The sequence below is a fragment of the Sturnira hondurensis genome, unplaced genomic scaffold, assembly GCF_014824575.4.
Source record: "Sturnira hondurensis isolate 20B ecotype Veracruz unplaced genomic scaffold, ASM1482457v3 Scaffold0005791, whole genome shotgun sequence".
Lineage (NCBI taxonomy): Eukaryota > Metazoa > Chordata > Mammalia > Chiroptera > Phyllostomidae > Sturnira > Sturnira hondurensis.
Genome location: NW_028078422.1, coordinates 308,078 through 333,608, shown reverse-complemented (window position 1 = coordinate 333,608; position 25,531 = coordinate 308,078). Strand labels below are relative to the sequence as shown.

General features: G+C 56.6%; 2 protein-coding genes across 7 annotated transcripts; one reads left to right on the top strand and one right to left on the bottom strand.

The window, feature by feature from the left end:
- The first annotated feature begins 4,237 nt into the window (after nucleotides 1–4,237).
- Nucleotides 4,238–21,368, top strand: MAP3K10 (mitogen-activated protein kinase kinase kinase 10). Of its 6 annotated transcripts, none has more exons than XM_037047476.1 (10): nucleotides 4,238–4,961; nucleotides 9,443–9,623; nucleotides 12,446–12,594; nucleotides 13,049–13,224; nucleotides 13,768–14,014; nucleotides 16,895–17,011; nucleotides 18,851–19,028; nucleotides 19,128–19,240; nucleotides 19,552–20,211; nucleotides 20,777–21,368. In XM_037047476.1, exons 1-10 carry the CDS (start codon nucleotides 4,862–4,864, stop codon nucleotides 21,097–21,099), a joined length of 2,244 nt encoding a protein of 747 aa, XP_036903371.1. In that variant the 5' UTR covers nucleotides 4,238–4,861; the 3' UTR covers nucleotides 21,100–21,368. The 6 variants fall into 6 exon arrangements, with proteins under 6 accessions (XP_036903371.1, XP_036903364.1, XP_036903369.1 ...); XM_037047469.1 differs by having other exon boundaries at nucleotides 4,238–5,511; XM_037047474.1 differs by lacking the exon at nucleotides 20,777–21,368 and having other exon boundaries at nucleotides 4,238–5,511; nucleotides 19,604–20,193.
- A 253-nt stretch (nucleotides 21,369–21,621) lies between these two features.
- Nucleotides 21,622–23,728, bottom strand: TTC9B (tetratricopeptide repeat domain 9B). The gene is made up of 3 exons (XM_037047529.1): nucleotides 23,314–23,728; nucleotides 22,558–22,740; nucleotides 21,622–21,771 (listed from the first exon to the last, which is right to left on the bottom strand). The coding sequence occupies exons 1-3, from the start codon at nucleotides 23,726–23,728 to the stop codon at nucleotides 21,668–21,670; spliced, it is 702 nt and encodes a 233-aa protein (XP_036903424.1). The 3' UTR covers nucleotides 21,622–21,667.
- Nucleotides 23,729–25,531: the final 1,803 nt, after the last annotated feature.

Sequence of the window (25,531 nt, the reverse complement as noted above, 5' to 3'; positions counted from 1 at the left end):
GAACACTTGGAGTTGTCCCAGAGGCTACTTACACTAGCCTCATATTTTTTTTTCTTTTTTCTTCTTGTTGTTCTAATAGGTTGCTTTTTGCTTCTTTATGTTCCAAATAATTTATTTGATTCTCAGCTTCATCCACTCTACTGTTGTTTCCCTATAAATTGTTCTTCATTTCTATCAGTGTATCCTTTGTTTCCGACTGGGTCTTTTTATGCTCTTGAGGTTCTCACTAGTTCCTTGAGCATCCTCATAACCAATATTTTGAACTCTGCATCTGATAGATCGCTTATTTACATTTTGTTTAGTTCTTTTTTTCTGGAGCTTTGCTCTATTCTTTTATTTCAGCCATGTTTCTTTGTCTCCTCATTTTGGCAGCCATGCTGTGTTTATTTCTAGGTATTAGGTAGAGCTGCTATGACTCCCTGTCTTGGTAGTAGTGTGGTCTAACATAGGAGGTGTCCTATAGGGTCCAGTCACACAGCCTCTCCTATCACCCAAGCTGGGTACTGGAGGTGTGCTCTTCACGTGGACTGAGTACGTCCTCCTCTTGTAGTTGAGTCTTGATCGCTATCTGCCGATCAACGGGAGGGATTTACCCAGGCCACTCAGCTACAAGGACTGGCTGTGACCACTGACCACCAACGTCCACCCTCTGCGGAGGATCAGCTGTGCAGGGGGAGAATGGTGGTGCTCTGATGTGTGTGCAGGGGCTGGGGTTTCCTGGGTGGTGCAGGCCAAGGTCATCCCCTACTTGTGTTCTGCCTAGGGGCACCGTGGCTGAGCTATAAAGCAATCTAGGCTGGCTGCTGCTAGTGCCGGGCCTGGGGCCACTTAGCAAGAGGTACTGGGCCTGGAAGCTGGGGACTTACTGAGGCTGGGTGGGTATACCTGTTTGATAGGATTTAGGAGGTTGTGAAGCATGAGCTAAGACCAGCCATTCATATTTAAAAGCAGCTTGGGTGGGCCTGCAAGTTGCGGTGGATGGCCTCTCTGGGGATTCCCTGGGGCAGAGCAAACAGTATTAGCCAGGTTGATGGAGCCTCAGATAGGGCACCTACCTGCCAGCTCTGTGGCTTTGTGGAGGAAAGGTTCAAAAAAGGGACATTGGCCTCTGCCCACCTTTCTGTCTGGAGAAAGCAATCTCCCAGCTCCCACCTTGATGCCAGACACTTCAGTTTCTCCCTCTATGCCATTGGTGCCTTTCAAGTTGCTATTCTGATGCTGGAACTCAGAGGGAGTGAGTCTGAGTAAGTTCATGTGTGGGTTCTTTTAAGGGGAACTGCTTGGGACTCCGTGAGTTCCTTCCATTGACTCAGTCCCTGCTGGGTTTTGCAGCCAAAAGTTATGGGAACTTGTCTTCTGTCACTGGAACCCTGGGGTGGGGTCCTGGTGTGGGGCTGGGACTCTTCACTCCCGAGATACCCCTCCCGAATTTTTATCCACAACATGCGGATGTGGGACCTGCCCATTCTGCATCTCCATCCCTCCTACCAGTTTGGATGGGTGTGGTTTCTTTAACTCAGTACTTGTCAGGCTTGTGTTGAACTTGATTTCTGATGGTTCTGAGTTGATGGTGTTCTATATTTTAGTTGCAATTTTGATGTGGTTACGTGAGGAAACAGGCTGTTTACCTCGGCCACCATCCTGCCCTGAAGTTACCACAGAGCACATTTTTAACTAGTCTGTACAGTAATCCTATCTCCACCGTGCTTTCTCCCACCTTCATGTACTATTCTTTATGTTCCCTTTTTCATTTCAAATGCAAAAAAGCAACTGCAAACTGTCATTCTGGGAAGCATTCTTTACAGTCTCTTGAGATCTTGCTTCTAGGTGTATCTTCAGTCAGGCTCCAATAAATGCCAGGCTCTTTTAAATTTTCTACAGGTTTGTAAGTTCTTATCTGACACCATAAAGCCTTGTCATTTCAGTGCACTGCGTTACAGAACTCCAGGTTTTCAGAAACTGCATGTATCAGGATGTAACAGAACCATCTGTACTCAGAATGAAGCAGGTTTTCTCTCTGCCAACAAGCATTCTTGGTGGGTCCTGAGTTGCCCCACAGGTAGCCAAGATCCAGGTACTCACTTCCCTTGGAGAGTGGAACCCCAGCAGGGCTGTGAGGCGGTTCTCTAGAGTTTGGGAACCAGAGCCCAATGGAGTTCCCCTCTTCTAGCCTCCTCCAGACCCTCAGACCACTCAGGAGAGGCCAAGTGAAAAGACCCAGAATTTTGCCCTTCACAGATTTGAGCATCTTGAACAAGTCACTGAACCTCTGCCAGCTGCTTCCTCTTTCCCCCCCTTTTCAGGGGCGTTTCAGAGGGGAGGGGTATTGGGAGACAGGGTAAAAAAAGGTGATGGAGTTAAGAAGTACTACTTTGCTGTGTACAATGCGCACCCAGGTTTTTAGCCCAAAATTTAAGGGAAAAAATCTTTTAAGTTTTTAATTCAATTATTTATTTAGTTATATTTAGATACTTTTTAATAAAGGAATTTTAGCATTTATTTTTTAACATATCGTGGTACAAGAAATGTTAGGTAACACATAATTACAAGACACAAGAGCAGATACAAGGCGCAAGGAATTTTATGTGCCTGTAACAAATTTACAGTGTTTATGCATCAAAGAAGGCCAAGAACTCTTCGTCACTGTCAATATCAGAAGTCTCGTCTTCTTCAATTTGCACATTACCAGTGTCTTTTGAAGAGTCACTGTCCTCATGCCGGTAAATCTCATCATCCTCAGTTCCATACATAGCATTGCTGGTGCCACGTCGTTTAAGCTATTCCACAACCACTTCCTTCTTGACACCATTCCACGACCTTAGGACCCAATCACAAACCTGAGCGATGGATGCTTTCGTGATCCTGCTTATAGGTGATTAAATCATTACCAGCTCACTGCACCCATGATGTCCACTCTTCCTTCTTTAGGGCCTTAAAGGGCTTGTTTACTGACACATCAGAGAGGTTGCAGTTGGCTAGTTAGTCCACCAAGTATCACAGCAAGTTGGGTTTTCAAGTCCGCCGTGATTGGTTTTGCACTTTGTGTTACGTGGGCTTTGAGGTGATCAAAAACAAGCAAAGCTGGTTTAATATGGAATTAGTACTCCCCATGTATAATGCGCACCCTTATTTTTCCCTAAAAAATTTGGGCACAAAAGTGCGCATTATACGTGGCAAAATACGGTAATTGACAGTTACAAAACAGGCATGGGGATGTAAGGTAGTGCAGAGGGAATATAGTTAACAATACTATAATAACTATTTATGGTACCAGGTGGGCACTTCAATTATCACAGGGAACACTTTATAATCTATATGAATATCTGTCAGCTGTGCTGTACACCTGAAACTAATTTTAAAAAGCGTTGAATCCAAACTGTAATCAAAAAAATAAATTTAAAAATTAATAAAATGAAATGCATGGGATGGCACTTCTAATCACATAGCTTTGTTTTTCAATTTAAAAATCTGCCTTTGATTCTTGCCATGTCATTTTTAGTTCTAGACCTGGACTTCAATTCTCTACGCGTCATCGGTACGCGTAGAGAATTGGGGTCTAAGCCCTCTCTGCCTCCCACCCACTAATCGAAGTTCCTATTATGCGTGGCGGGGACTCTCGCGGGTAGGAGTTCTGACTGAGGAGACAGAGGAACCCGTAGCTGGGCGGGGGGAGGCAGATGCGGCTGTGCTATCCCCAGGGACGGCAAACACATCCTCCCAGCCCCGTCTTCCTCGCAGAGGCCTCCCCATCGGCCCGTCTCCCTAGCGTGCTGGTGCCACCGGCGGACTCCCGAAACCAGGAGTTAGTGGGCTGCCTCCCGCAGCGCGGGTCGGAGAGCGGACTACGTTTCCCGGCGTGCATCTCGGATAGGGACCCCCAGGGGCCGATAGAGGCTCTGAGCAGTAACCCTGCTTTACACAGCACCTTCGCGCTTTGCGAAGCGTGCCTGTTGCCCTCGACTCGACCCCGGGCCGCAGCCCCCGCAGTAGGGTCTGTGAGGCACGCTCCCCTGTTCTCCTTACCTCCTTCAGGCGTTCGGCCTCTGGGTCTCAGGGAGGTCCGAGGCCAGGCTCTTCTCCCCGGGAGGACTCCTCGGCCCCACGAAGTCCTCACTGCTGTCAGTGGCTGGCAGCGGGGTTCTGGGCTGGGGGCTAGCCGCGAAGCCGCACAGTGGAAGACTACAACTCCCAAGCGGCACCGCGGCGGCGGCGATCGCGTCACTCAGGCACCGCCAGAGGCCGGGGGGAAGCGGCGCGGGCGGGGGCAGGGGCAGGGGCAGGGGCTGGGGCCGACCCGGAGGCCGGTGCAGAGGATGGGGGCCGCTTGGCCGCCCCGAGCTTGAGGAGGCCGAGGGGCGCGCCACCCCGTCCTGGGGCGGGCGCCCCCGGGCCCGCCACCCCCGCCTTGCCCGGCGGTCGTGGCCCGGGATGCGGAGCCGGGGGCCGCCGGTGGAGCTGCGCGGGGTGAGAGGTGCGGGGAAGGGGGCTGCCAGCTGCCCTCGCCCTCATCCCCCACCGGCGGGCCCCGGCAGGAATTCGGGAACCGGGCAGCCAGGCCTTCTTGGTGCCCTGACATTCGAGAGGGACCAGTGAACCTGCTTCCCTACCCCCACCCCGCCCCGCCTGGACAGCTGAATCAGAGCTGAGGACCCTGCCCTTTTAAAGCGACTTCTTCCTGCTCCTGCGGAGGGCCCCCCAGCCATGGCCCCCAGGAACCCCCTAGAACCCGCAGGGACTGCCCCCCATCCTGGCCACCGGGGCCCGCCCTCTGCAGCCCGCGGGCAGCCTGTCTGAAGCCGTCTCCCGCAGCCCCCGGCCCCTCCCCCATGGAGGAGGAGGAGGGGGGCGCGGTGGCCAAGGAATGGGGCACGACCCCCGCGGGGCCCGTCTGGACCGCAGTGTTCGACTACGAGGCGGCGGGAGACGAGGAGCTGACCCTGCGGAGGGGCGACCGCGTCCAGGTGCTTTCACAGGACTGTGCGGTATCGGGCGACGAGGGCTGGTGGACCGGGCAGCTACCCAGCGGCCGTGTGGGCGTCTTCCCTAGCAACTACGTGGCCCCAGCCGCACCCGCTGCACCCGCCAGCCTCCAGCTGCCCCAGGAGATTCCCTTCCACGAGCTGCAGCTAGAAGAGATCATCGGTGTAGGGGGCTTTGGCAAGGTCTATCGGGCCCTGTGGCGTGGCGAGGAGGTGGCCGTCAAGGCCGCCCGGCTGGACCCTGAGCGGGACCCGGCAGTGACAGCAGAGCAGGTGCGCCAAGAGGCCCGGCTCTTTGGAGCCCTTCAGCACCCCAACATCATTGCCCTCAGGGGCGCCTGCCTCAGCCCCCCACACCTCTGCCTGGTGATGGAGTATGCCAGGGGGGGCGCACTGAGCAGGGTGCTGGCAGGTCGCCGGGTGCCCCCTCATGTGCTGGTCAACTGGGCTGTGCAGGTGGCCCGGGGCATGAACTACCTACACAATGATGCCCCAGTGCCCATCATCCATCGGGACCTCAAGTCCATCAACAGTAAGTGGTGTCCTCCCCCAAAACTTGCTTTCACAGAACCTCAGGAAACCAGGCCTAGGTGGCGGGAAATGGGGACACCAGAAAACACTGCCTGGGGTAGGAAGGGCCAGCAGTATACCTTCAGGGCCCAGTGAGGCAGGCCTGCCCCTCTCGGAGAGAAGGGTTGCTGAGAAAGGTCAAAGGACTACCTGCCTCGCAGTCTACAGAGTCACACACAGTAGCTTGGTGAATACGGATCTGTGAACACTGTGACAGGCCCTGCCTCCCCAGTGTGAACAGGGCAGATGCAGTGCCTGCCCTCGTGGTGCTCCTGTCCAGCCAGGACGCCAGCATCCGCCCTGCCGAGACAGAGAGGACCTGGCCTAGAGTGAGAGTTTCTCAACTTTGGCACTATTGACCCTCGGGGAGGGGTGATCACAGGGTCTGTCTTGTGTGTTGTAGGTTGTTTAGCAGCATCCTTGGTCTCTAGAACCCACTAGATGCCGCTGGCATTCCCCACCCCACCCCCACCTGCAGCTATGATCAGCAAAATGTCTCCAGACATTGCCAAATGTCCCCTGGGGGGCAAACCGGTCCCTAGTTGAGAACCACTTCCTGGCATCCTCCTACACCTCTGCTCCGGCTGGCTGAGGCAGACTGGGAAAGATGAGGAAGAAGGAAGAGGGATGCGCCTTATGTAAAGGCTTCTAGGCTGCTGGGCCTAACGCGGGCTCTCAAAAGTTGATTGGTTGTTGAATGAGGATGGGGACCAGCTAACAGGGAAGGCTCCCCAGGACCCACACACATCTAGGTCAAGGAGCTTCTCATGATGTCAGCAAATATTAATTGAGCACCTATTAAGTAGGTGCCAAACAGGGAACAAGATGGCCGTGATTTCTGCCCTAATGATACCTGCAAACTAGGAATTTCATTCATTCCCAGGTCGTTCCAGAGCACCTGTTGTATGCCAGACCCTGTCCTGGCTGTTAAGGATGCAACAGGGAAAAAATCCTGCCTTCCTGGCTCTCCTATCCTTCCTCTGCCCCCTCCCTCCTCCTTTCATTTCTGCGTTTATTTATTCACTCCTTAGTTTCATATTTACTGGGCCAGATCATGTGCTAAGCGAGAGGGCTCAGTGGTGAATAACACCAACATGTCCCCGCCCTCACGTGACTGTGAAGGGCTCTGCTCAGCGCTCACATCTCATCTGTTGCTGATCCCCGTCAATGCTACTTGCTGAAATCTGTTTGAATCCATCCCACGAGTTTTGTAAGTTTGTTGCTATGCCCCCACCACCACCTAAAACAGAGGGGGCAGTCTTCCTTACCTGCCAGGCCTGACATTCGTACACTCAGCAGAGAGCTTCCAAGTGTCCAAGGTGTGTCAAGCCCTGAGGCAGGGCTGCAGAGTGAAGCAAGACAGACGTAGTTGGTCCCTGCCTTCGTAGATGCTCCCGCTCGAACTCCTGTGAAATGCTGGGTGAGTGGAGTCAGGACCACCTGCCTGCGCCTCCTGAAGACTGGGACAGCTTCTGAGCTCTCCCTTGCCTCCACTAATTCACAGCCTGCAGCTGGGGTACAAGGACGCTGCGGTCACACCCCCGTGTTTTTGTGTTGCCAGTGCCACCTGGACAGAGGGTTGGTGGGACTCTTTAGGCCAGAGCTTCCTGCTCAGGCAATGGGACTGCTCCGTGCCTGAGACAGAGGACGCGGGGCCTCGACAGCCCCGCTTCCCCCAGGCCCCCTTCCCTAAGGGGCGCCTCATCTGATGTCATGCATTCATTGGGTCTTTCAACCAATGATTCTTAAGCAGAATTAAGCATACCGGGCACTGTGCAAGGAGTGAGCAAGGCAAGGTTCCCCACTCGTGAAAGTGACAGTCTAGTGAACAGAAATAGGTGATTGATATTTAGATAGATAAAATTCCCAGAAAGTGTCAGGCTCTGAAGGAAATAAAACACATTGAGGATGGGGCAGAGAGAGCCCTTTGCATCAGATGGTCAGGGAAGGCAACATTTGAACAGAGACCTGAACAGAGAGGACCCAGCCCTACAAAGACGCAGGTAGGGCAAAGGTGTGAGGAGGGAACGTGTGGACCTTGTTAGAGAGACAGCAAGGAGACCCGGGGGGGGGGGGGGGCGGTGAGAGTAGAAATGAGGCAGAGGCAGGACAGATGAGGTCAGACAGGTAGACAGGTCAGTAGACAGAGGTCAGACCGTTGACCTTGGGGGCTATGCTGAGGACTTTGGGCATTTTGCTCAGTGTAGTAGTGGCCAGTGGACCATTTTAAGCAGGGCTGACATGATCAGAAATATATTTTAAAGGAGACTGATTTAGGCCCTGCCTGGAAGGTGCAGAAATCAAGTGACTATAAGGCTGCTTCCTCTGTCACAGGGTCACTCCACAAAGAGGAGAGGTGGGGGCCCAAGAAGGGAATACTCCTGGGAGTTGGAGTCACAGGCTAAGGAGCCACAGGAGGCTGCCAGGAGGAGGCGGCATTTGAGTCCGGCTTTGAAGAGTGGACAAGATTACCAACTGTGTGACCGTGGGAAAGGCACTGATCCCTTTAACCCCCGGTTTCTTCATCCGCCCAGTCAACCCGATGCTAGAATGACCTCCTTGTTATTGTGACCAAAGAAGGAATCAAGAAGCTCGAAGATACAGGTGGAAAATAAGGAACAATTATGGCAACATCACACACACTGATAGTCATAGCTAACCTGATGTTTTTAAAGGACCTACTGTTGCTTCAGGCACTAGATCTTTATTATAACCCTAGAAGATAAATAACAGGAGAAATTTTAGTAGTAAGAAAAATAAAGTAAATTATACACGATTATGCAGCCAATGAGAGGCAGAACTGGACCCGAAACCCAGGCAGTACACTTTACGTTCTGGGGCTTCTGTCGGATGTAAGGTGGTAGAATACCGTGGCAGTTTTGGGCTCTGGTGACAGACGTGTCTTTGCCCCACCATTTTCAAGCTGTGTGGTCTTGGCCACGCGACCTCATCTCTCTGAGCCTCAGTTTGCTAGTGCCTGGGCTGCTTGCTAGTTAATTCATGTAAATGAATATAATGAAATGAATGTAAATGAAGTAATCCGTGGGTTGTTTAGCACTGTGCCCGCCACAAAATACTCTCCTGCTGCACACCAGGCGCGGCGATCATTCTTGTTGGTACCCACTGTAGGCAGCAAGCAGGTTGGAGCCATTCCGTCTGCTTGCGGGACAGACCCATCGGATTTCGTCACAGCACTACTGTGTCACAAACTGTCCCCAAACTTGGTGTCGTCAAACTCCTTGTCATGTATGACTGCTCATACGTTTGTAGGCCAGCTAGAGGGTAAATGCTCTGGGCGGGGCTCAGCTGGAGAGGCTTTGCCCCGAGGACCTCTCACCTTCCCTGGACCAGCGAGGCACGTTCTCCTGGCAATGGCCGACGTGCAAGAGGACGAGCCAGCACGGGAGGCCTCTTAAGGCCGAGGCCTGGCGCTCTCACTGCTGCCTCACTCTACTGGCCGAAGCAAGTTGCGTGGCCAGCCCGGAGGAAAGGAAGGAGACGTGTGCTCTGCCTCTAGTGGAAAGACCAGCGAGGTCACACGGCAAAGACTATGACACAGGAAGGAGTAGAATTGGGCCACAAGTGCAGTATATACACGGGATGGCAAGGGCATCCATTCTGCTCACGGTTTGTAGTCGCCACTTCTGGGGAGGTTGGGAATTCAAGGCTTGGACCAAGCAGAAGCAAGGCCTTGGCCATCGATCTTTCACTGAGCTCCCCAGGGTCCAGGTTAGAGTCAGAAGGGCAGGCGACCTCCCGGGAGCCTGGGGCAGGGGTGGTACTGGCCGCTTGAGGTGGGAGGGAGGAGACGAGGTTCCAGCTGAGGCAGGGCGGGGACTTGCAGGGCACAGCGCACCAGGTCTGGGGTGACCGCCTTTCTTCCTACCCCACAGTCCTGATTCTGGACGCCATCGAGAACCACAACCTCGCAGACACGGTGCTCAAGATCACAGACTTCGGCCTCGCCCGCGAGTGGCACAAGACCACCAAAATGAGCGCTGCAGGGACTTACGCCTGGATGGCCCCAGAGGTTATCCGTCTCTCCCTCTTCTCCAAAAGCAGTGACGTCTGGAGGTGCTGATGGTGGGGCAGGGAGGCCTCTTGGAAAGGGAGGAGGGGCGAGGGCAGAGCGGGAGGGACAGTCTCCACCTGAAGGCAGGATCCGGGCCTAGCAAAGGGGCCTGCCGGCAAGGTCAGGCCATCAGACAGGCACTGAAGCAGGTCTCTGCTGGAAAAAGTGGCAGCTGAGGATGACTTGGAGTGAGGGGAGATGGGGGGACCCCCAAAGTGGTAGAGTTGTAGATGCTAGCAGTACTGAAGGCCCTGCAGACACCAGCTGTCAAACAGGAAGCTGAGGTCTTTGGAGACAACCATCCATCCATCCATCCATCCACCTGTGCCAGACGTTAGGGATACAGCGGGAAATAAAAATGCACGTTCCCTGCTTGCAGGGGTAGTAAATACACACGAAGCTGATAAAATTTGTTTTTAGGCTAAGGAAATTATAAAACCATGTTAAAAAGAGAAGTTAATTCACCAGACCAAAGTATTAGATAGCATGACGAGCCGGGAGGTTGATGGAAAAATGCCCTAGACTGGAGCGTGTCTTGCGGAAGGCTTTTCTGAGAGGCGACGCTTGAGCGGCTCTCTGGATGGCAAGCCAGAGCCAGCTCTGCAGAATCTGGGGGGGGAAGCTTCCCAGGCAGAGGGAACAGCTCACACGAAGGAGGGACTGAGGTGAGAACAAGGTTGGTATGTTCCAGACACAGCTGTGCGGGCCTGTGTGGTCGGCTGGAGCGGACCAGGAGGACGGTGGTAGGCAATGACGTAGCAGAGCTGGAAGGCCCTTGGGATGAGGCACCAGACTCTGGTTTTACTCCAAACGCAGTGGGAGGCCATTAGAGGCTTTTGTGAGTGGCACAGTCTGATTCAGCAGTGGAAGCCTCCCTCCCGCTGCAGGGCAGAGAACAGATCGTAGGCGAAGGAGTGGGGGCAGGAGGCCAGTCAGGAGGCTGTGGCTGTCGCCTGCAAGACTTTGTGGGGGCAGCAAAACTCTGCAACCAGGGCCTTCTGCTGGGAGAGGGCCAAGCCCAGGTCAGCCCCCTGCTGCAGCTCCCGGTGGACCAAGCAGCAAAGTCATGGCTTTGGGGCTGAAAAGTCAGACAGGACGTCTCAGCTAGAGCAGCGCAGTCCTCTGGGCGAGGCCCTGACTGGCTTCACGCCGGGCGTTCACTTGTGGTCCCAGATGTGCAGCTGGTCCCAGTTCGGTGGCAGGGAACAGAAACCTCAAAGGAAAGCCAGACTGAAGCGTTTGCTGCCGTGCGAGACCAGGACTGACGTGGAGCCTCCGGTGTTAGGGACCCAAGGCCTTATGTCATGGTTCCTTAACGGGGTGTCATCGACTTTGGGCAGGACAGTTCTTGTCTGTGTGGTGTTGTCCTGTACTTTTCAGGACAAAAGTACCCATGGTTCCCAGCTGCCAAACTTGAGTATCACTCCCCATTCCCTGTGGCCATTAGAACACCCCAGCGGTTTCCAGGGACACAAGAGAGGTGGGAGTCATGCCATCTCTGATTACAAGCCCCTCTTACTTTCTTCCACCGTGTACAGCCTCCACTGCCAAGTTCACTGCATGGTCCAAAACAGCTTCTTGAGCTCCAGCTTTCTGTCCACAGTGCAGCCAGTGGGAAGGGAAAAGCTGAAAGGGGTCCTGGAAGTTAGGTGCTCACTACACAGCCTCCTGCAAACCGCCCCCCCCCCCCCACCAGCACCACCGTCACGGGTGTGCATAGCTGCACGGGAGGATGGGAAATCGTTTCAGGCAGCACGCACCCAGCACAAAGCCACCAGGACTGTCCCTGAGAAAGGAGGCAGGCTGCCGGCCGCGTGAGGCAGGGGCTGCCTCTGCGGTGCCAGTGCCTAGAACGGTGTCCGGTACGGCATGGAGACTTGATAGGTGTCCGTTGGACAAATGCGTGTGTGGGTACAGGGAGCATGTGGCCTACTGCACGACAGGCGTGGCAGGACACAGCGATCAGGGTCAGATGGCAAACAGAGACACCCAGGCAGCTCTAGCGCAGCGATGTACACCCTGACGTCGTACAGCCGTGAAGGGCATTGCCCTGGGCACCGGGCAGACCTGAGTGTGAGTGTGACTCCGCGCCTGTAGGGAAGTGGCTCGACCTCTCTGAGCCTACCTCTGGTCAGTGGGTGCAAGGGGAGTCATACCAAGACCTCCTGCCTTCCAGGGCTGTGGTAGGAATTCCTGAGAGTGCCCAGTACAGCGCTGGCCAGAAGACAGTGCTTTATAAATGTTGAATAGTGTTCATTGGCTTTCAGAGGTAAGTGCCGAAGTTCAATGGGAACATAGAAGAGGGGCCTCTAACCCAGCTCTGGAGGCTGTGCAATCAAGGACGACCTCCTGGCAGAGGGAGCACCTGAGTTGAGACTTAAGGGACAGTTACACAAGAGAAAACGTGTTCCTGACAAAGGGAACAGCATGTGCAAAGGCCACATGTTAGGAAGAACAGAGCCCGTTCAGCTCCTCGGTGTGGTTGCATGAGGAAGCTGAGGTTGGTGCGGGGCCTGAGAGTGCGCAGAGCTGAGGTCATCAGAGGTCAGGGCTAAAGAAGGATGGATTTGCATGGACACAGGAGGCCCACTGGAGGTTTTCAGGTGGGGTGAGGGGGCAGGGAGCAAAGGCAAGACATCAAAGAGCAATCCTACCACGTTTAGTTGAGACCGGGCCAGTGGAGGTCAAATTAGGTTCTTCTGGCCTCATCAGCTAGGCTGGATGTTGGGGTAAGGAACGCCGCTGGGGACCGGAGGCAGGGCTAGCATATAGGTGAAGATTGGGGTGGACCGCAGCATCACCCCTCCCTCTCCCCCACCTGCAGCTTCGGGGTGCTGCTCTGGGAGCTGCTGACGGGTGAGGTCCCCTACCGTGAAATCGACGCCTTGGCTGTGGCATATGGCGTGGCTATGAACAAGCTGACGCTTCCCATCCCCTCCACGTGCCCCGAGCCCTTTGCCCGCCTGCTAGAGGGTGAGCCAGGGCCCTGTGGAGAGGGTAGGGTCAGCTTGGGTGGCAGGCGCCCTTGGGCCCAGACCTCGCCCCTTCCCACCGTCTGTGCCGGTGGACCCAGGAAGAAGGGAGAAGGGACTGGACCCATCAGAGCATGAACGGTCTTTCCCACACTTGGCTCCACGGCCCCTAGGCCCTCACTCTGGCCAGGCCCTCAGCCCTGGAGGGCACCCTGCCAGATTCATTGGCCCTGGGATCCCTCCCTGATCCCTGATTCTACCACCAGTCAGGGAGCAGGTCCCTGGGTGTCTCTCCCAGAATTTCACCAAGTGAAATGTCGCCAGGAATTTGGGTTTGAATTCCTTCCCCTCAGCTCCATGGAGGCTGTCTGGCCACAGCCCCGTGAAGTCCTGGCTTTCACTGAGCAGGCTGGTGCCCCAGGGCAGAGCCACTGACACCCCGACTCCCACCCCAGAATGCTGGGACCCTGACCCCCACGGGCGGCCAGATTTCGGCAGCATCTTGAAGCAGCTTGAAGTCATAGAGCAGTCAGCCCTGTTCCAGATGCCACTGGAGTCCTTCCACTCGCTGCAGGAAGACTGGAAGCTGGAGATTCAGCACATGTTCGATGACCTCCGGACCAAAGAGAAGGTAGGGCCGGGCCAAGGTGAGAGGCGTGGAGCAGGACCCCTGAGGCCTGAGGCCTGGGGTCGGGCAGAGTGCCTTCTCCTGGGCTGGGGCACAGGAACTGCTTTTGAGTGTTAAGGAAAGACAGCCTGCTGTTGGCGGGTTGGTAAGGAAGCCGCGCCCCACAGTGAAGTGCTTACAAGTGGTACTGCAGGAGCCAGAGGAGAGGAGGAAGGGGGTGCATGGAGAAAGATCTGCACGATAGAGACAGTTGTTGAAGTATGTGGACGCTATTGTCTCTGCTTTTGTGGATGTTTTCAGTTTTCCAAACTGAAGAGTTAAAGAATCAAAAATCAAAGGAAAAAAAAGGCACTCTTTTCTTCCGTCTAGCACAGCCCCCTGCCCTGGCACCCGGCTTGGCTAGCGAAGTGTCAGTGGATTGTGTCCCCCGACTTGCCTCACAGCGGGACACTCCCGCGCAGGGCCCAGGCAGACCAGGCAGCCCTGGGTCCGTTCCAGGGCAGGGCAGGTAAGGCCCGCCCCACAAGCCGCCCGCGTCCTCTGCAGGAGCTCCGGAGCCGCGAGGAGGAGCTGCTGAGGGCGGCTCAGGAGCAGCGCTTCCAGGAGGAGCAGCTGCGGCGGCGGGAGCAGGAGCTGGCTGAGCGCGAGATGGACATCGTGGAGCGGGAGCTGCACCTGCTGATGTGCCAGCTGAGCCAGGAGAAGCCCCGAGTCCGCAAACGCAAGGGCAACTTCAAGCGCAGCCGCCTGCTCAAGCTGCGGGAAGGCAGCAGCCACATCAGCCTGCCCTCCGGTACCTCCTCCCTCCCTTGCGCACCCCCCGGCAGGCCGCTGAGAGCATCTCTAACCCGGGGTTTATCGCTTTCTCTCTTTTTTTTAACTTTTCTTTATTGCATAGTATATCACACACAGAGACAACCACCAAAAAACTGTACAGCTTTATGAGTCTGTATAATGCCCCTTGAGAGCAGAGAACCTACGGCCACCCAGATGCCCTTCACGTGCCCGCAGCCCCCGTAGAGTGACCCCTGGCTCAACTTTCAGGGCCGTCACTGCCTGCCTTCTGTGTCCCCGCTATGTGCTCGCAGCCTTGACTCCACCTCCGTTCCCTCCTTGCCACAATTTGTTGGAAATACACCACCCTGTGGCATCCCCACGGTCTGGACTCTGCCGCCTGCGTTGCCCTGGTGTCGCCTGCCTGGCGCCTGTCCCCTGGCTTTCCTATAAAACGGTATTAGGTCGAACCCTGTGGAATTGCTGATGTTTGGCCATTCCTGACGTAGAAAAACAGAAGTTCCACGTGGGTCTCGGGGCTTAATTAGTTTCAAGTGCAGGTTTGATGTTTTTTGTTCAAAGACTGCTTCCTAGGTGATGTCAGAATGCCCATCATGCCGGTTGTCTCTCCCTGTGTGAGGCCAGGGCCGCAGGGTGGTGCCGCGAACAGCCCCAGCTAACACACAGTGCACGATTTAAAATTTCTAAGCCCTGGCTGGCGTAGCTCAGTGGATTGAGCGCGGGCCTGCGAACCAGACGATCGCGGTTCGATTCCCAGTCAGGGCACATGCCTGGGTTGCAAACCGATTCCTTGCAGGCTAACTACCAGCAGGGGATGCACAAAAGGCAACCATGCATTGATGTTTCTCTCCCTCTCTCCTGCCCCTCTAAAAATAAATAAATAAATAAAATCTTTTAAAAAAATAAATAAAATAAAATTTCTAATAGCCACATTAAGAAAGGGAAAGAGAAACAAGTGAAATTTTAATAATATACTTTAGCCCAACATAGTAAAATGTTATGTTTTCACCCTTTAAAAAATATTTTATTTATTTATTTTTAGAGAAACAGGAGGGAGGAAGAGAGGGAGAGAAACATCAATGTGTGGTTGCCTCTTGTGCGCCTCCTACAGGGGACCTGGCCTGCACCCAGCTATGTGCTCTGACTGGGAATCGAACCAGTGACCCTTTGGTTCACAGGCCACTGNTGCTCGCAGCCTTGACTCCACCTCCGTTCCCTCCTTGCCACAATTTGTTGGAAATACACCACCCTGTGGCATCCCCACGGTCTGGACTCTGCCGCCTGCGTTGCCCTGGTGTCGCCTGCCTGGCGCCTGTCCCCTGGCTTTCCTATAAAACGGTATTAGGTCGAACCCTGTGGAATTGCTGATGTTTGGCCATTCCTGACGTAGAAAAACAGAAGTTCCACGTGGGTCTCGGGGCTTAATCAGTTTCAAGTGCAGGTTTGATGTTTTTTGTTCAAAGACTGCTTCCTAGGTGATGTTTTTGTGTTGCCAGTGCCACCTGGACAGAGGGTTGGTGGGACTCTTTATGAATGCCCATCATGCCGGGTGTCTCTCCCTATGTGAGGCCACGGCCGCAGGGTGGTGCCGCCAACAGCCCCAGCTAACACACAGTGCACGATTTAAAATTTCTAATAGCCACATTAAGAAAGGGAAAGAGGGCCCTGGCTGGCATAGCTAAGTGGATTGAGCGTGGGCCTGCAAACCAGAGGATCGCAGTTCGATTCCCAGTCAGGGCACATGCCTGGGTTGCAGGCCGGTTCCCTGCAGGCCAACTCCCAGCAGGGGACGCACGAAAGGCAACCATACATTGATGTTTCTCTCCTTCTCCCTCCCCTCTAAAGATAAATAAAATAAAAGATAAATAAAGATATTTATTTTTTTAAAAAAGGGAAAGAGAAACAAGTGAAATTTTAATAATATACTTTAGCCCAACATAGTAAAATGTTATGTTTTCACCCTTTTAAAAATATTTTATTTATTTTTAGAGAAACAGGAGGAAGAGAGGGATATAAACATCAATGTGTGGTTGCCTCTTGTGCGCCTCCTACAGGGGACCTGGCCTGCACCCAGCTATGTGCTCTGACTGGGAATCGAACCGGTGACCCTTTGGTTCACAGGCCACTGCTCAATCCACTGAGCCACACCAGCCAGGGCTGGTTTTACATGTAATAAATACAAGAAAAACTTGCTATTGATATATTATACCTTCTTTTTTCCACACTAAATCTCTGAAATCCAGTGTGTATGCTGTATTCACAGCACATGTCAACCCCGGGCTAAATTTTCACCAACAATGCTCGACCTGTGTTTAGATTTCACAAAATATAATGTTGGAAAAGTAGATTGACGCGCCCAAGTCATCCCGAACGTGCGTAACTGTTTCTAAAAATGACCAAATTTGCACATCCGCCTTTAACAGTAAGCTGTAATTAATTACAGTTAAATAAATAAAGGTAAAGTTCCCCGTTCCCTTGGTTGCATAAACCACTCCTCAGGTGTTCCGTTGCCACGTGTGGCTCGTGGCCACCATAGCGGGCCCTCGGGCCTAGACTACGGTCAGGGCAGCAGCTCTCGAACCCGAACATGCATCAGAGGCACCTGGAGGGCTTGCTCCACCGCAGTCGGGTGCTGCACCTCACCTCCAAAGCCGCTTGTTGTGGGGGGGGGGGGGGGCAGATGCCGAGAACATGCATTTCCAGGATGTTTCCACTTGATGTGGGTGCTGCTCGTCTGGGAACCGCGCTCGGAGAGCACTGCACCGAGGAATGCAAGATGGTGGCACGTCTGTCCTTCAGAGGGGACGGCCCTTCTGTAGAGGGAGCTGTTCTCCTAACCCGTGCAACCGCTTCTGAAGGGAATCTCTCTGTTTTGCAGGCTTTGAGCATAAGATCACAGTCCAGGCCTCTCCAACCCTGGACAAGCGGAAAGGATCCGATGGGGCCAGCCCCCCTGCGAGCCCCAGCATCATCCCCCGGCTGAGGGCCATCCGCCGTGAGTGTCTCCCAAGACCCTGACCAGTCCACCAGCCAGCAAACGTCTCTGAGCATGCGCCTTGCACCAGGCCAACGTCTCTGAGCATGCGCCTTGCACCAGGCCAGAGGACCCGCAGGGACCAAGGCAGGCAGGGTCCCCTCCCTCATTCTCGTCGGGGGAAAGACAACGAATACATCCGTGAGCAGGCAGGATAATTTCTTGCAGAGATGAGTGCTGCGAAGGAAATCAGGGAAGGAAATTGAAGAGAAAAGTTGCTGCTTTCCGTCAGGAAGGCCTGTCTGAGGCGCGGGGGCTGAGCAGGGCCTCTGTGGTGAGGAGCGAGCGAGGCATGCAGAGGTCTGAGGGAGAGGGTCTCGGGCAGTGGGATCAGCAAAGGCAAGGCTCTGAGGGCAGGAACAGGCGAGGCGTGCGTGTCAGCCCAAAAGGCTACTTGGCTGGAGGAGAACAGACGGGATGCAGAGCGGTAGGTCTGTGGTCAGGGGTTCAGCAGTGGTGGGGTCACGCTGGGCCTTGAGAGCCAGGTTAAGGGACCTGGATCTTATTTTAAAGGTGACATGGCAACCCTGGAGGGCCGTGAGCAAGGCAGTGATGTGGTGAAACATACCTTTTCCCTCTGGCTGCTGTGGGGCACGTGGGTGGTAGGAGGGCAGGAGTAAGGGCGTGAGACCAGGGAGGTGGTGGGGGCCGGGCCAGGGCTGGGCCTCGGAGGTGGCTGCAGTGGGGGCTGCCTGGCAGAGGTGCGCTGTGGGGGGTTGCCGACAAGTTGAAGGGTACAGAGCTGAACCGAATCTGTTCTGCCCCATCACTCACCCCAGCCTTGCACCGCACACTGGCCCTGCAGGCCTGTTGGGGCACCTGCTTTGTACCAGGTCTGGCGGTCGTTCTCATGGCGGACATAAAGACAGAAACTGCTGTGGGGTGGAATCAGTATTCTGGGATCAGGGTGCCTTCCGCGTGCTGTAGGAGCAGGGAAGACAGGCTAGTGACCCTCCAGGGAACAAAGTCCCCGGGAGCTGGAGGCTTGAAGGGCGAGCAGCCAGCCAGGTCAGGAAAGGGACTGAGAAGGGGCAGGATTCCAGGGGAAGGGAACAGCCTGTGCAAAGACCCGGAGTAGACGCGGGGTTCCAGCCATGGCACTTGCACCCTCTGCCCGAGTACCTGACTCTGGCTGGCCTTCCCCTCTCCCCACCCCCACCCACCGGCCTCCCAGCTGTGCAGGGCACACTTCCCGCGCTCCAGCCTCGAGGCGTTGGCGCTGGCTGTTCCCCCGCCTGAAGTGCTCCTGTCCCTTGTGTCTTCTTGACTCACCCCCTCACCACCTCGCCCTTGCCCACGAGAAGCTTGGCCACCAGGCCCCTTCCCTGCTTCGTCTTCCCCACAACACGGGCCACCCTGTCACACTGCACGGATGACCCGCCCAGCGTGGGTCTTGTTGGTCATCCGTCTTCGCCCACTCAGATGCCCACACCACGGATGGGCTGTCTGATGTGCTTCGTCCACTGCTGTCTTCTCAGCACTTGCCCCAGGGCTTGGCACAGAACAGGTGCCCAGGAAACGCCTGGGGCTGAATGGACGGTCGAAGGGTTAGGCCAAGGGAAGTGATGGGATTAAAGCTGAGGGAGGCAGCTAGGAATAGCGTTTGAGGGGCTTCGTGTGCCAAGCTGAGGCGCTGGGACAGTCTCCTGACGGTACTGGGGAGCTGTGGGAGGATTTAGGGCACAGAAGGGTCATGATTCAAGTTTGGGCTTCCAGGTGGAGGATGAATCCGAGGTAGGGAGAGGCCAGCGGGGACAGACTTCCCAGGACACGGTAACCGAGTGGCTTCTCTCGGCCCAGTGACTCCCGTGGATGGCGGCGGTGGCGGTGGCAGCAGTGGCAGCAGCAGTGGTGGCAGTGGGACCTGGGGCCGCAGCGGGCCCCCGAAGAAGGAAGAACTGGTTGGGGGCAAGAAGAAAGGCCGGACGTGGGGGCCCAGTTCCACCCTGCAGAAGGAGCGGGCTGGAGGAGAGGAGAGGTACTGGTCGCTGGAGCCCACCCTGTGCCCCACCCCCAGGCCCACGCGCCCCCCCCCCGAAGGCTCAGGGCCACCCCTGCATCTCTGGTTCCCCTGCAGGCTGAAGGCCCTGGGGGAAGGCAACAAACAGTGGTCATCAAGCGCCCCCAACTTGGGCAAGTCCCCCAAACACACCCCCATTGCCCCAGGCTTCGCCAGCCTCAATGAGATGGGTAAGAGGGTAAGGGTGCTTTAAAGGGGAAGGGAGGAGATATTCCCCGCTGAAGGGGACTCTAAGCCAAGATAAAGGGGTTACCGTTCCCCAGGGGTGTGGGGAGGGAACCAGATTTCACTGGGCTAGAGGGCAGAAAGTGTTCCGAGAAAGGGGGGTGTGGGCATCACTCCCAGGGGCAGGGGGCTATAGCGGGGAGCCATGCTTAGTGGACATGGTGGTTTTGCTGTTGGAGGGGTCATTGGGGGCAGCCCTTGCCACCAAGCCCCCAGGGACCGCCCGGAGTCGAGTGCCGGCCCTCTCCGGTTGCAGAGGAGTTCGCCGAGGCAGATGGAGGCAGCAGCGGGGCTCCCTCTCCCCACAGCACCCCGGCCTACCTCGTGGTGCCGCTGCCCACCGAGCCCTCTCCGGGGGTGCCGGGGCCCTGCACCCGGCACGGGCTCAGTGCCCGGCGGCGCTGCGAATTCGCGCTGCTGGGCTGCGCCACGCTGCTGGGCGCCGTGGGCCTGGGCGCCGACGTGGCCGAGGCGCGTGCGGCGGACGTCGAGGAACAGCGGCGCTGGCTCGACGGCCTTTTCTTCCCTCGCGCCGGCCGCTTCCCACGCGGCCTCAGCCCACCTGCGCGCTCCCCGGGCCGCCGCGACGACATGGGCCCGGGCCTGGCGCCCTCGGCCACCCTGGTGTCTCTGTCTTCCGTGTCCGACTGCAACTCCACGCGTTCGCTGCTGCGCTCTGACAGCGACGAGGCTGCGCCGGCCGCGCCCTCCCCGCCGCCCTCCCCGCCCGCGCCCTTGCCCAGCACAAACCCCCTGGTGGACCTGGAGCTGGAGAGCTTCAAGAAGGACCCGCGCCAGTCGCTGACGCCCACCCACGTCACGGCCACTCGCGCTGTGAGCCACGGGCACCGGCGGACGCCTTCGGACGGAGCGCTGGGGCAGCGGGGGGCACCGGAGTCGGCGGCCCCTGGCCCTGGTGAGTGAGGCAACTCGTGCCCCAGTGCGCAAAAAAAACGGCCCCTTCTTCCCTGCCCTTGCGGAGGTCCAGTGCCCCGGCCTGGCAGCCATTTCCTGCTTAGCAGGGGAAGAAGGGGCTGTGTCCCCGGGGCTCTCCCTGCCGAGGCGTTGTGGACGGACGCAGTGGAGGCAGCAAGCCCAAGTGCCCACAGGGCCAGGCCGCGACCTGCACTAGGCCCTGTTCTCTGTGCCTTTTTTAACCTGACAAAGATGATTGGAAGCGAGCACCTCCTATCAGGCATTGAGCTACTGTTTTACGATTATTGTACCCATTTGATTCGTGTTTCACCTGTGGGAGAGACAGCCATCCCCACGTGGAGGTGCTGCTGAGCAGGAGGCTTTCCGGGGCTCTGAGCGCTCTTTCTGGCCCGGCCCAGGGCAGGGGAATTGCGGGGGAGGAGGGCTCTTTCTCCTGCAGATTTCTGAGAGGAGTCAGAAGCTCCAGTCCTCCTGTCAACGCTCCTGGTTTTTCAATACCGCCCTCTGCTCCACCCCACTCACCCGGTCTGATCCTCTCTCACCAGGCCCTCGAGATCCCCTGGACTTCCCCCGCCTGCCCGAACCCCAGGCCCTGTTTCCTACCCGCCGCCGGCCCCCCGAGTTTCCTGGTCGCCCCACCACCCTGACCTTTGCCCCAAGACCCCGGCCTGCTGCCAGCCGCCCCCGCCTGGACCCCTGGAAACTGGTCTCCTTCAGCCGGACACTCGGCATCTCGCCTCCTAGCAGGCCGGATACTCCGGACAGCCCTGGGCCCCGCAGTGAGCAGCCCACGCTGCTTGACATGGACATGGAGGGGCAGAGCCAGGACAGCACAGTGCCCCTGTGCGGGGCCCGCAGCTCCCACTGAGGCCTGCCCACCGCTACCCGCCTGGGCAGCCATGAATGTAGCGCCTCAGGCCTCCCACCAGGCCACAAGGCAGGGGAGGACTCGGGCAGGATACTCACTCTATTTATTGGGGAGGGGGGAGGGGGGACGTTTAATTTATTCCTTTGTACCCTGGGGTTGGGCCCTGTGCTCACCCTGCAGCTGGGGAGGGTGGGCAGGGACACTCAGGGACAGGGTGACATGGGGGATTCAGCACAAAACGCAGCATTAAAGGTAACCCATGCCCCCTACCTTGCTTGGCTCTGTGTCTTTCCCTGGCCCTGGCTCATCCCCAGTGGGATATCCCCGACCCTTTCTCCCTTCCCGGGCTCCTCTGGATTTCTGAGGTGCAGAGAGTGAAGCCCCAAACTCTGTCCCCTTCCTAGTTCCCACAAGAACATCACACAAAGAGGTTATAATTACCAGTGGTAAGTGCTTTACCAGCAGACACACGAGTCAGGGAAGTTACACAGGGAGGTGGGGGAGGGTAGGGGAGGGTGGGGGAGGGTAGGGGAGGGTGGGGGGAAGGGACAGGTCCCCTGGCTGGGCTTCAGCCGATGATATTCCGAGGCCGGGCCCCACTGTCTTCCCGCTGGAGACTGCACCGGCTCATCTTCAGCTGAGTCAACTGGATGTAGCGAAGGACATTGGTGTCTGCAGTGGAGGTGGGCAGGGCATCACCTGGGTGTTTGGGGGCAGCAGGTGGCATCTGAAGCGCCTCAGCGCACACCTCACTGTCCCCAGGCAGTGGCTCCCTCCCTGGTTATCACCAGGGCACTTCTCCAAAAGCCGCAGCCCAAACAAGGACCGGACACATCACACCTCCAGGCTGCATTTGCCACGCCTGCCCGCTGCCAGGGATGCCTCGGTTCAGGCTCCCGTCACACTCTCCTCATCGTCCAACGGCATCTGCACGAAGCCTGTTCTCTCCCAGTCATTTACCTGGAAAACTCACCCTGCTTCCGCACCCACAGCCCCGTGTCATTCACCAGCTGTGCTCCTTTTCATTGGCTCTTAATCCATAGTTGTGTTTTGTATCTCTGCGCACCCACGCTCCCTGACTGTGATCTCCCAGAGGGCAGGGAACAGGCCTCCAGGTCTGCCATCCCCTCCATCCTACAACCCCGCCCCCAGCAATTCCCCGGTATTTCCCATCCTGAGGTCTGCCTCCCAGCAAGTGGTTTGCAAGTGGTGGTTAGGAGAACCCGTGGATGAACAGGTGAGTGTGGGAATGCGTTAGTGAGGGAAGGAGTGGATGGAATGAGTGGGGGTGGGGGGATTAGGCAATCGGGAATCAGCTGAATGGGAAGCATCAGAATGAAAGGGTGGCAGGTGGAAGAACGTGAGTGGACGTGTAGGTGGAGAGGCACTCCCTTGAAGTAGCTCAGCCCTGGCCTTCCTGCCCTTGTTTCCTCCGCCCCGCCCCGCCCCGCCCCTCACCTGTGGGCTCCCGGCTTCGGGCCTCCTGCAGGTAGCGCAAGGCGCGTGCGTAGTCGCCCAGGTGGTAGAAGGCAATACCAGCCCGGTAGGTGGCCTTGAAGTTCCCCTGCTGCTTCTCCAGCACCTTGAGGCAGTACTCGCGCACCCGCTCGTAGTTCACCAGCTCCGACTGCAACAGGCAGGCTGCGGGGGCACGGGGACCCGTGCTCTCAGAGCCTGCCCGCGACCCCAGACTTCCCTGACAGCGAGGAGCGCGGCCTCCAGGCTGCGGGGAATCCCCGCCCTTTCCCACAGGGGCGGGACTAAGGGCTTATTTAGGCCACCAGGAACTCCGGGGCTTCTGACCAATCAGGACAGAGTCAACCTGCGCCTCCGCTAGAGGGCGCGAGGAACGCAGACACGAGCTCTGGGGCGATTTCAGCGGGGAGGGCGGGGGCGCGGGGAATACTACTGAGGGCGATCTCAGGTGATGAATGGGGCTGTAAATGGTTCTTCCAGGGTAAGCCTCTCTCACCTGAGGTTCGCAGGTGGCAGCCCAAAGCCCATTTTCTGCACCCCAGCTCCTTCCATCCCCGCGGCCCCGTAAATCCCCAACCCCTTTCCTTGACAAGTTCTGATGTCTCCCTCAACAGACCCCAGCCCTGGCCCCTTCAAGCCCCCGGCCCCCACCCTCTACCCAAGGCTTCATGGTGGCCCCTCACTCCCCACCCCTGTCATATGAACAGCCCCCGCCGCACGCCCCCGATGGCCGCGTACCCGTGAGACAGTCATAACACTCCACCTCCGTGTTCTCCACCAGTCGCTGCTGCTCCTCGCTGAGGCGGGCCGGCCCCGGGCTGGTGGCGGGCCCTGAGGCGGGGGCGGGCAGGCCTCCGGGGCGGGCCCCCTGCGCCGCCTTCAGTTGCAGTAGTGCCCGATGATACTTGCCGATGGCTTCCCGGAACTTCTTCTCTCGGTAACAGCGCTGGCCCTCAGCCTTGAACGCCACGGCGGCCCGCAGGCTGCTGTCGAGCGCCGCGCCCAGGCCCGCCGACGGCTCTGCGGCAGGACCGGGCCGAGCTGACCCATGGCGGGGGCCCGGGCCCGGCGGGGAGAGGGCGGGAGGCGGGCGCGGCGGAGGCTCCGGGGCAGCGCTGAGCATCAGCACCGGGGACAGCGCGCCGCGCTGCATTGTGGGAAACTCCTGCGGCCGCTGCTGCAGCTACCGCATCGCCCCCCGCGGGGCCGGTCCCCCACCCTTTCTCCACCCCCGCACCTCCGGCAGCAGGCTCCGGCTGCCCCCTATGGGTCTAGAGAAACCCCTCAAGACTTCCTCACTCTCTCCTTCACATTAGCCCCCGCCCTCGTCCTCCAGCCCACCTCTTCCTTCTCCCCACTGATCTTACTCCCCACACCCTCCTGCCTGCTCTCCTCCCTCGTGCCCAAAGCTCCCAAAGCTTTCTAGAAAGGAAAGGACAAGACTGGAGAAAAGAGCACAGAGAGTTCAACCTCGTGGAAAGCTGGTTTTCAGCTCACTAGGCACTTGGCATGTTGGCTAAGGACACGGGCTATGGACTCAAGCTGCCAGATTCAAGTCCCTGCTTTTTTTCTTCACCTAAATTACCTGTATCCTCCTCAGTAAAATGGAACGGACAATGATAGCAACTTTGAAACTTATTTATCTACACAACAAATATTCACTGATATATTTTCTGTGCCCAGCTTTGGGGATGCTGGGACGCAGCAGGGAGTGAGTGAGCCTTGGGCCCTACCCTCATGGAACCCCTAGTCCAGTGAGGAGACAGACTAGTGCCCAGTGGCCGCCCAGAGTGGGCTAACCTGGGAAGCTCAGGCAAAGTGGTCAGGGCAAGGCACAGGCAGGGAGGTCAAGCCCGGGGTGGAGGACACACAACAGGCTCTGAGGGCCCAGAGGAGGCACCTTCCCTAGACTATAGTGGTGAGTGAAGGCTTCCTGGAGGAGGGGATAACCCTCTGAATAGGAGATCTGCTTCTTGCCCTCATTGAGCTCACTGTCCGAGTAGAAAACGAGTGGGAATGCAGGCATATGACAGCCCAGAGTGAGCTGTGCAATCATGAGTATACAGAAAAGAACACATGTGAGAGGCTTTGGGGGAAATGAGGCTGAAGGAGGTGGCTGTCTTTCCACCCTTCTTAGCTAGTTACTTAGCAGTAGAACCTTGGGCAAGCTCCTTGATCTGCCCCCATCTTGCCTGACTTCTGTGTGACATGGGACTAACAAGTGAGCTTACTTCAGAGTGGTTGTAGGGACTGAATTATGTTCTGCAGATAAAGAACTTAGCACAGAGCCCTGGCCTGCAAACCAAAGGGTCACCGGTTCTATTCCCAGTCAGGGCATATGTCTGGGTTGTGGACCAGGTCTCCAGCAGGGGGTGTGGGAGACAACCACACATTGATGTTTCTCTCCCTCTCTTTCTCCTTCCCTTCCCCTCTCTCTAAAAATAAATAAACAAAATCTTAAAAATAAAAAAGAACTTAGTACAGGGCCTGGTACATACCAGGCAATTAACAACCCGTGTTTCTTATCATCATTGAGACTGTGAGAGAGGTGATCACAGTGCTGAGTTCTGAGTCAGCATCCCTATACTGGTTGTTGAATGAGTGCATGAATGAATCACTTTATATATTACCCCCCTACCCCCCACAAGACCCTAGCTTGGTTTTTAGCCCCAAGAACCAAGGAGGTCCCATGGTGGACCCCACCCGACAGCCCCAATCCTGAACAGGGCACCTTCCGTTCCAATTGCAGCATCTGATTTTAGCTCTTATTGTACTTGGCTGAGGGAGGCTCTTCCCATCCCTGGTCCTACAACCTCAACATCTGAAGGCAGAAACTCCTCCCTGAACATCCAAACCCTGGCTTGGTTAGGAATCTAATATTCCTGAGGATGAATTCCAGAGCAGCCAGGTCACCTTTCTGCATCTCAGGTGTGTTTTATTTTAGCTAAAAATGTGG

What these genes read in the sequence shown, in the direction of transcription:
- MAP3K10 (XM_037047469.1), top strand. Translation starts at nt 4,827, where the DNA reads ATGGAGGAGGAGGAGGGGGGCGCGGTGGCCAAGGAATGGGGCACGACC. An exon ending in CTTTGCCCGCCTGCTAGAGG is followed by an intron (nt 12,595 to 13,048) that starts GTGAGCCAGGGC and finishes CTCCCACCCCAG; the next exon opens with AATGCTGGGACCCTGACCCC. An exon ending in CCGGCTGAGGGCCATCCGCC is followed by an intron (nt 17,012 to 18,850) that starts GTGAGTGTCTCC and finishes CTCTCGGCCCAG; the next exon opens with TGACTCCCGTGGATGGCGGC.
- TTC9B (XM_037047529.1), bottom strand. Translation starts at nt 23,728, where the DNA reads ATGCAGCGCGGCGCGCTGTCCCCGGTGCTGATGCTCAGCGCTGCCCCG. An exon ending in GTGTTATGACTGTCTCACGG is followed by an intron (nt 22,741 to 23,313) that starts GTACGCGGCCAT and finishes GTGCCCCCGCAG; the next exon opens with CCTGCCTGTTGCAGTCGGAG. An exon ending in CCGAAGCCGGGAGCCCACAG is followed by an intron (nt 21,772 to 22,557) that starts GTGAGGGGCGGG and finishes CCTCCACTGCAG; the next exon opens with ACACCAATGTCCTTCGCTAC.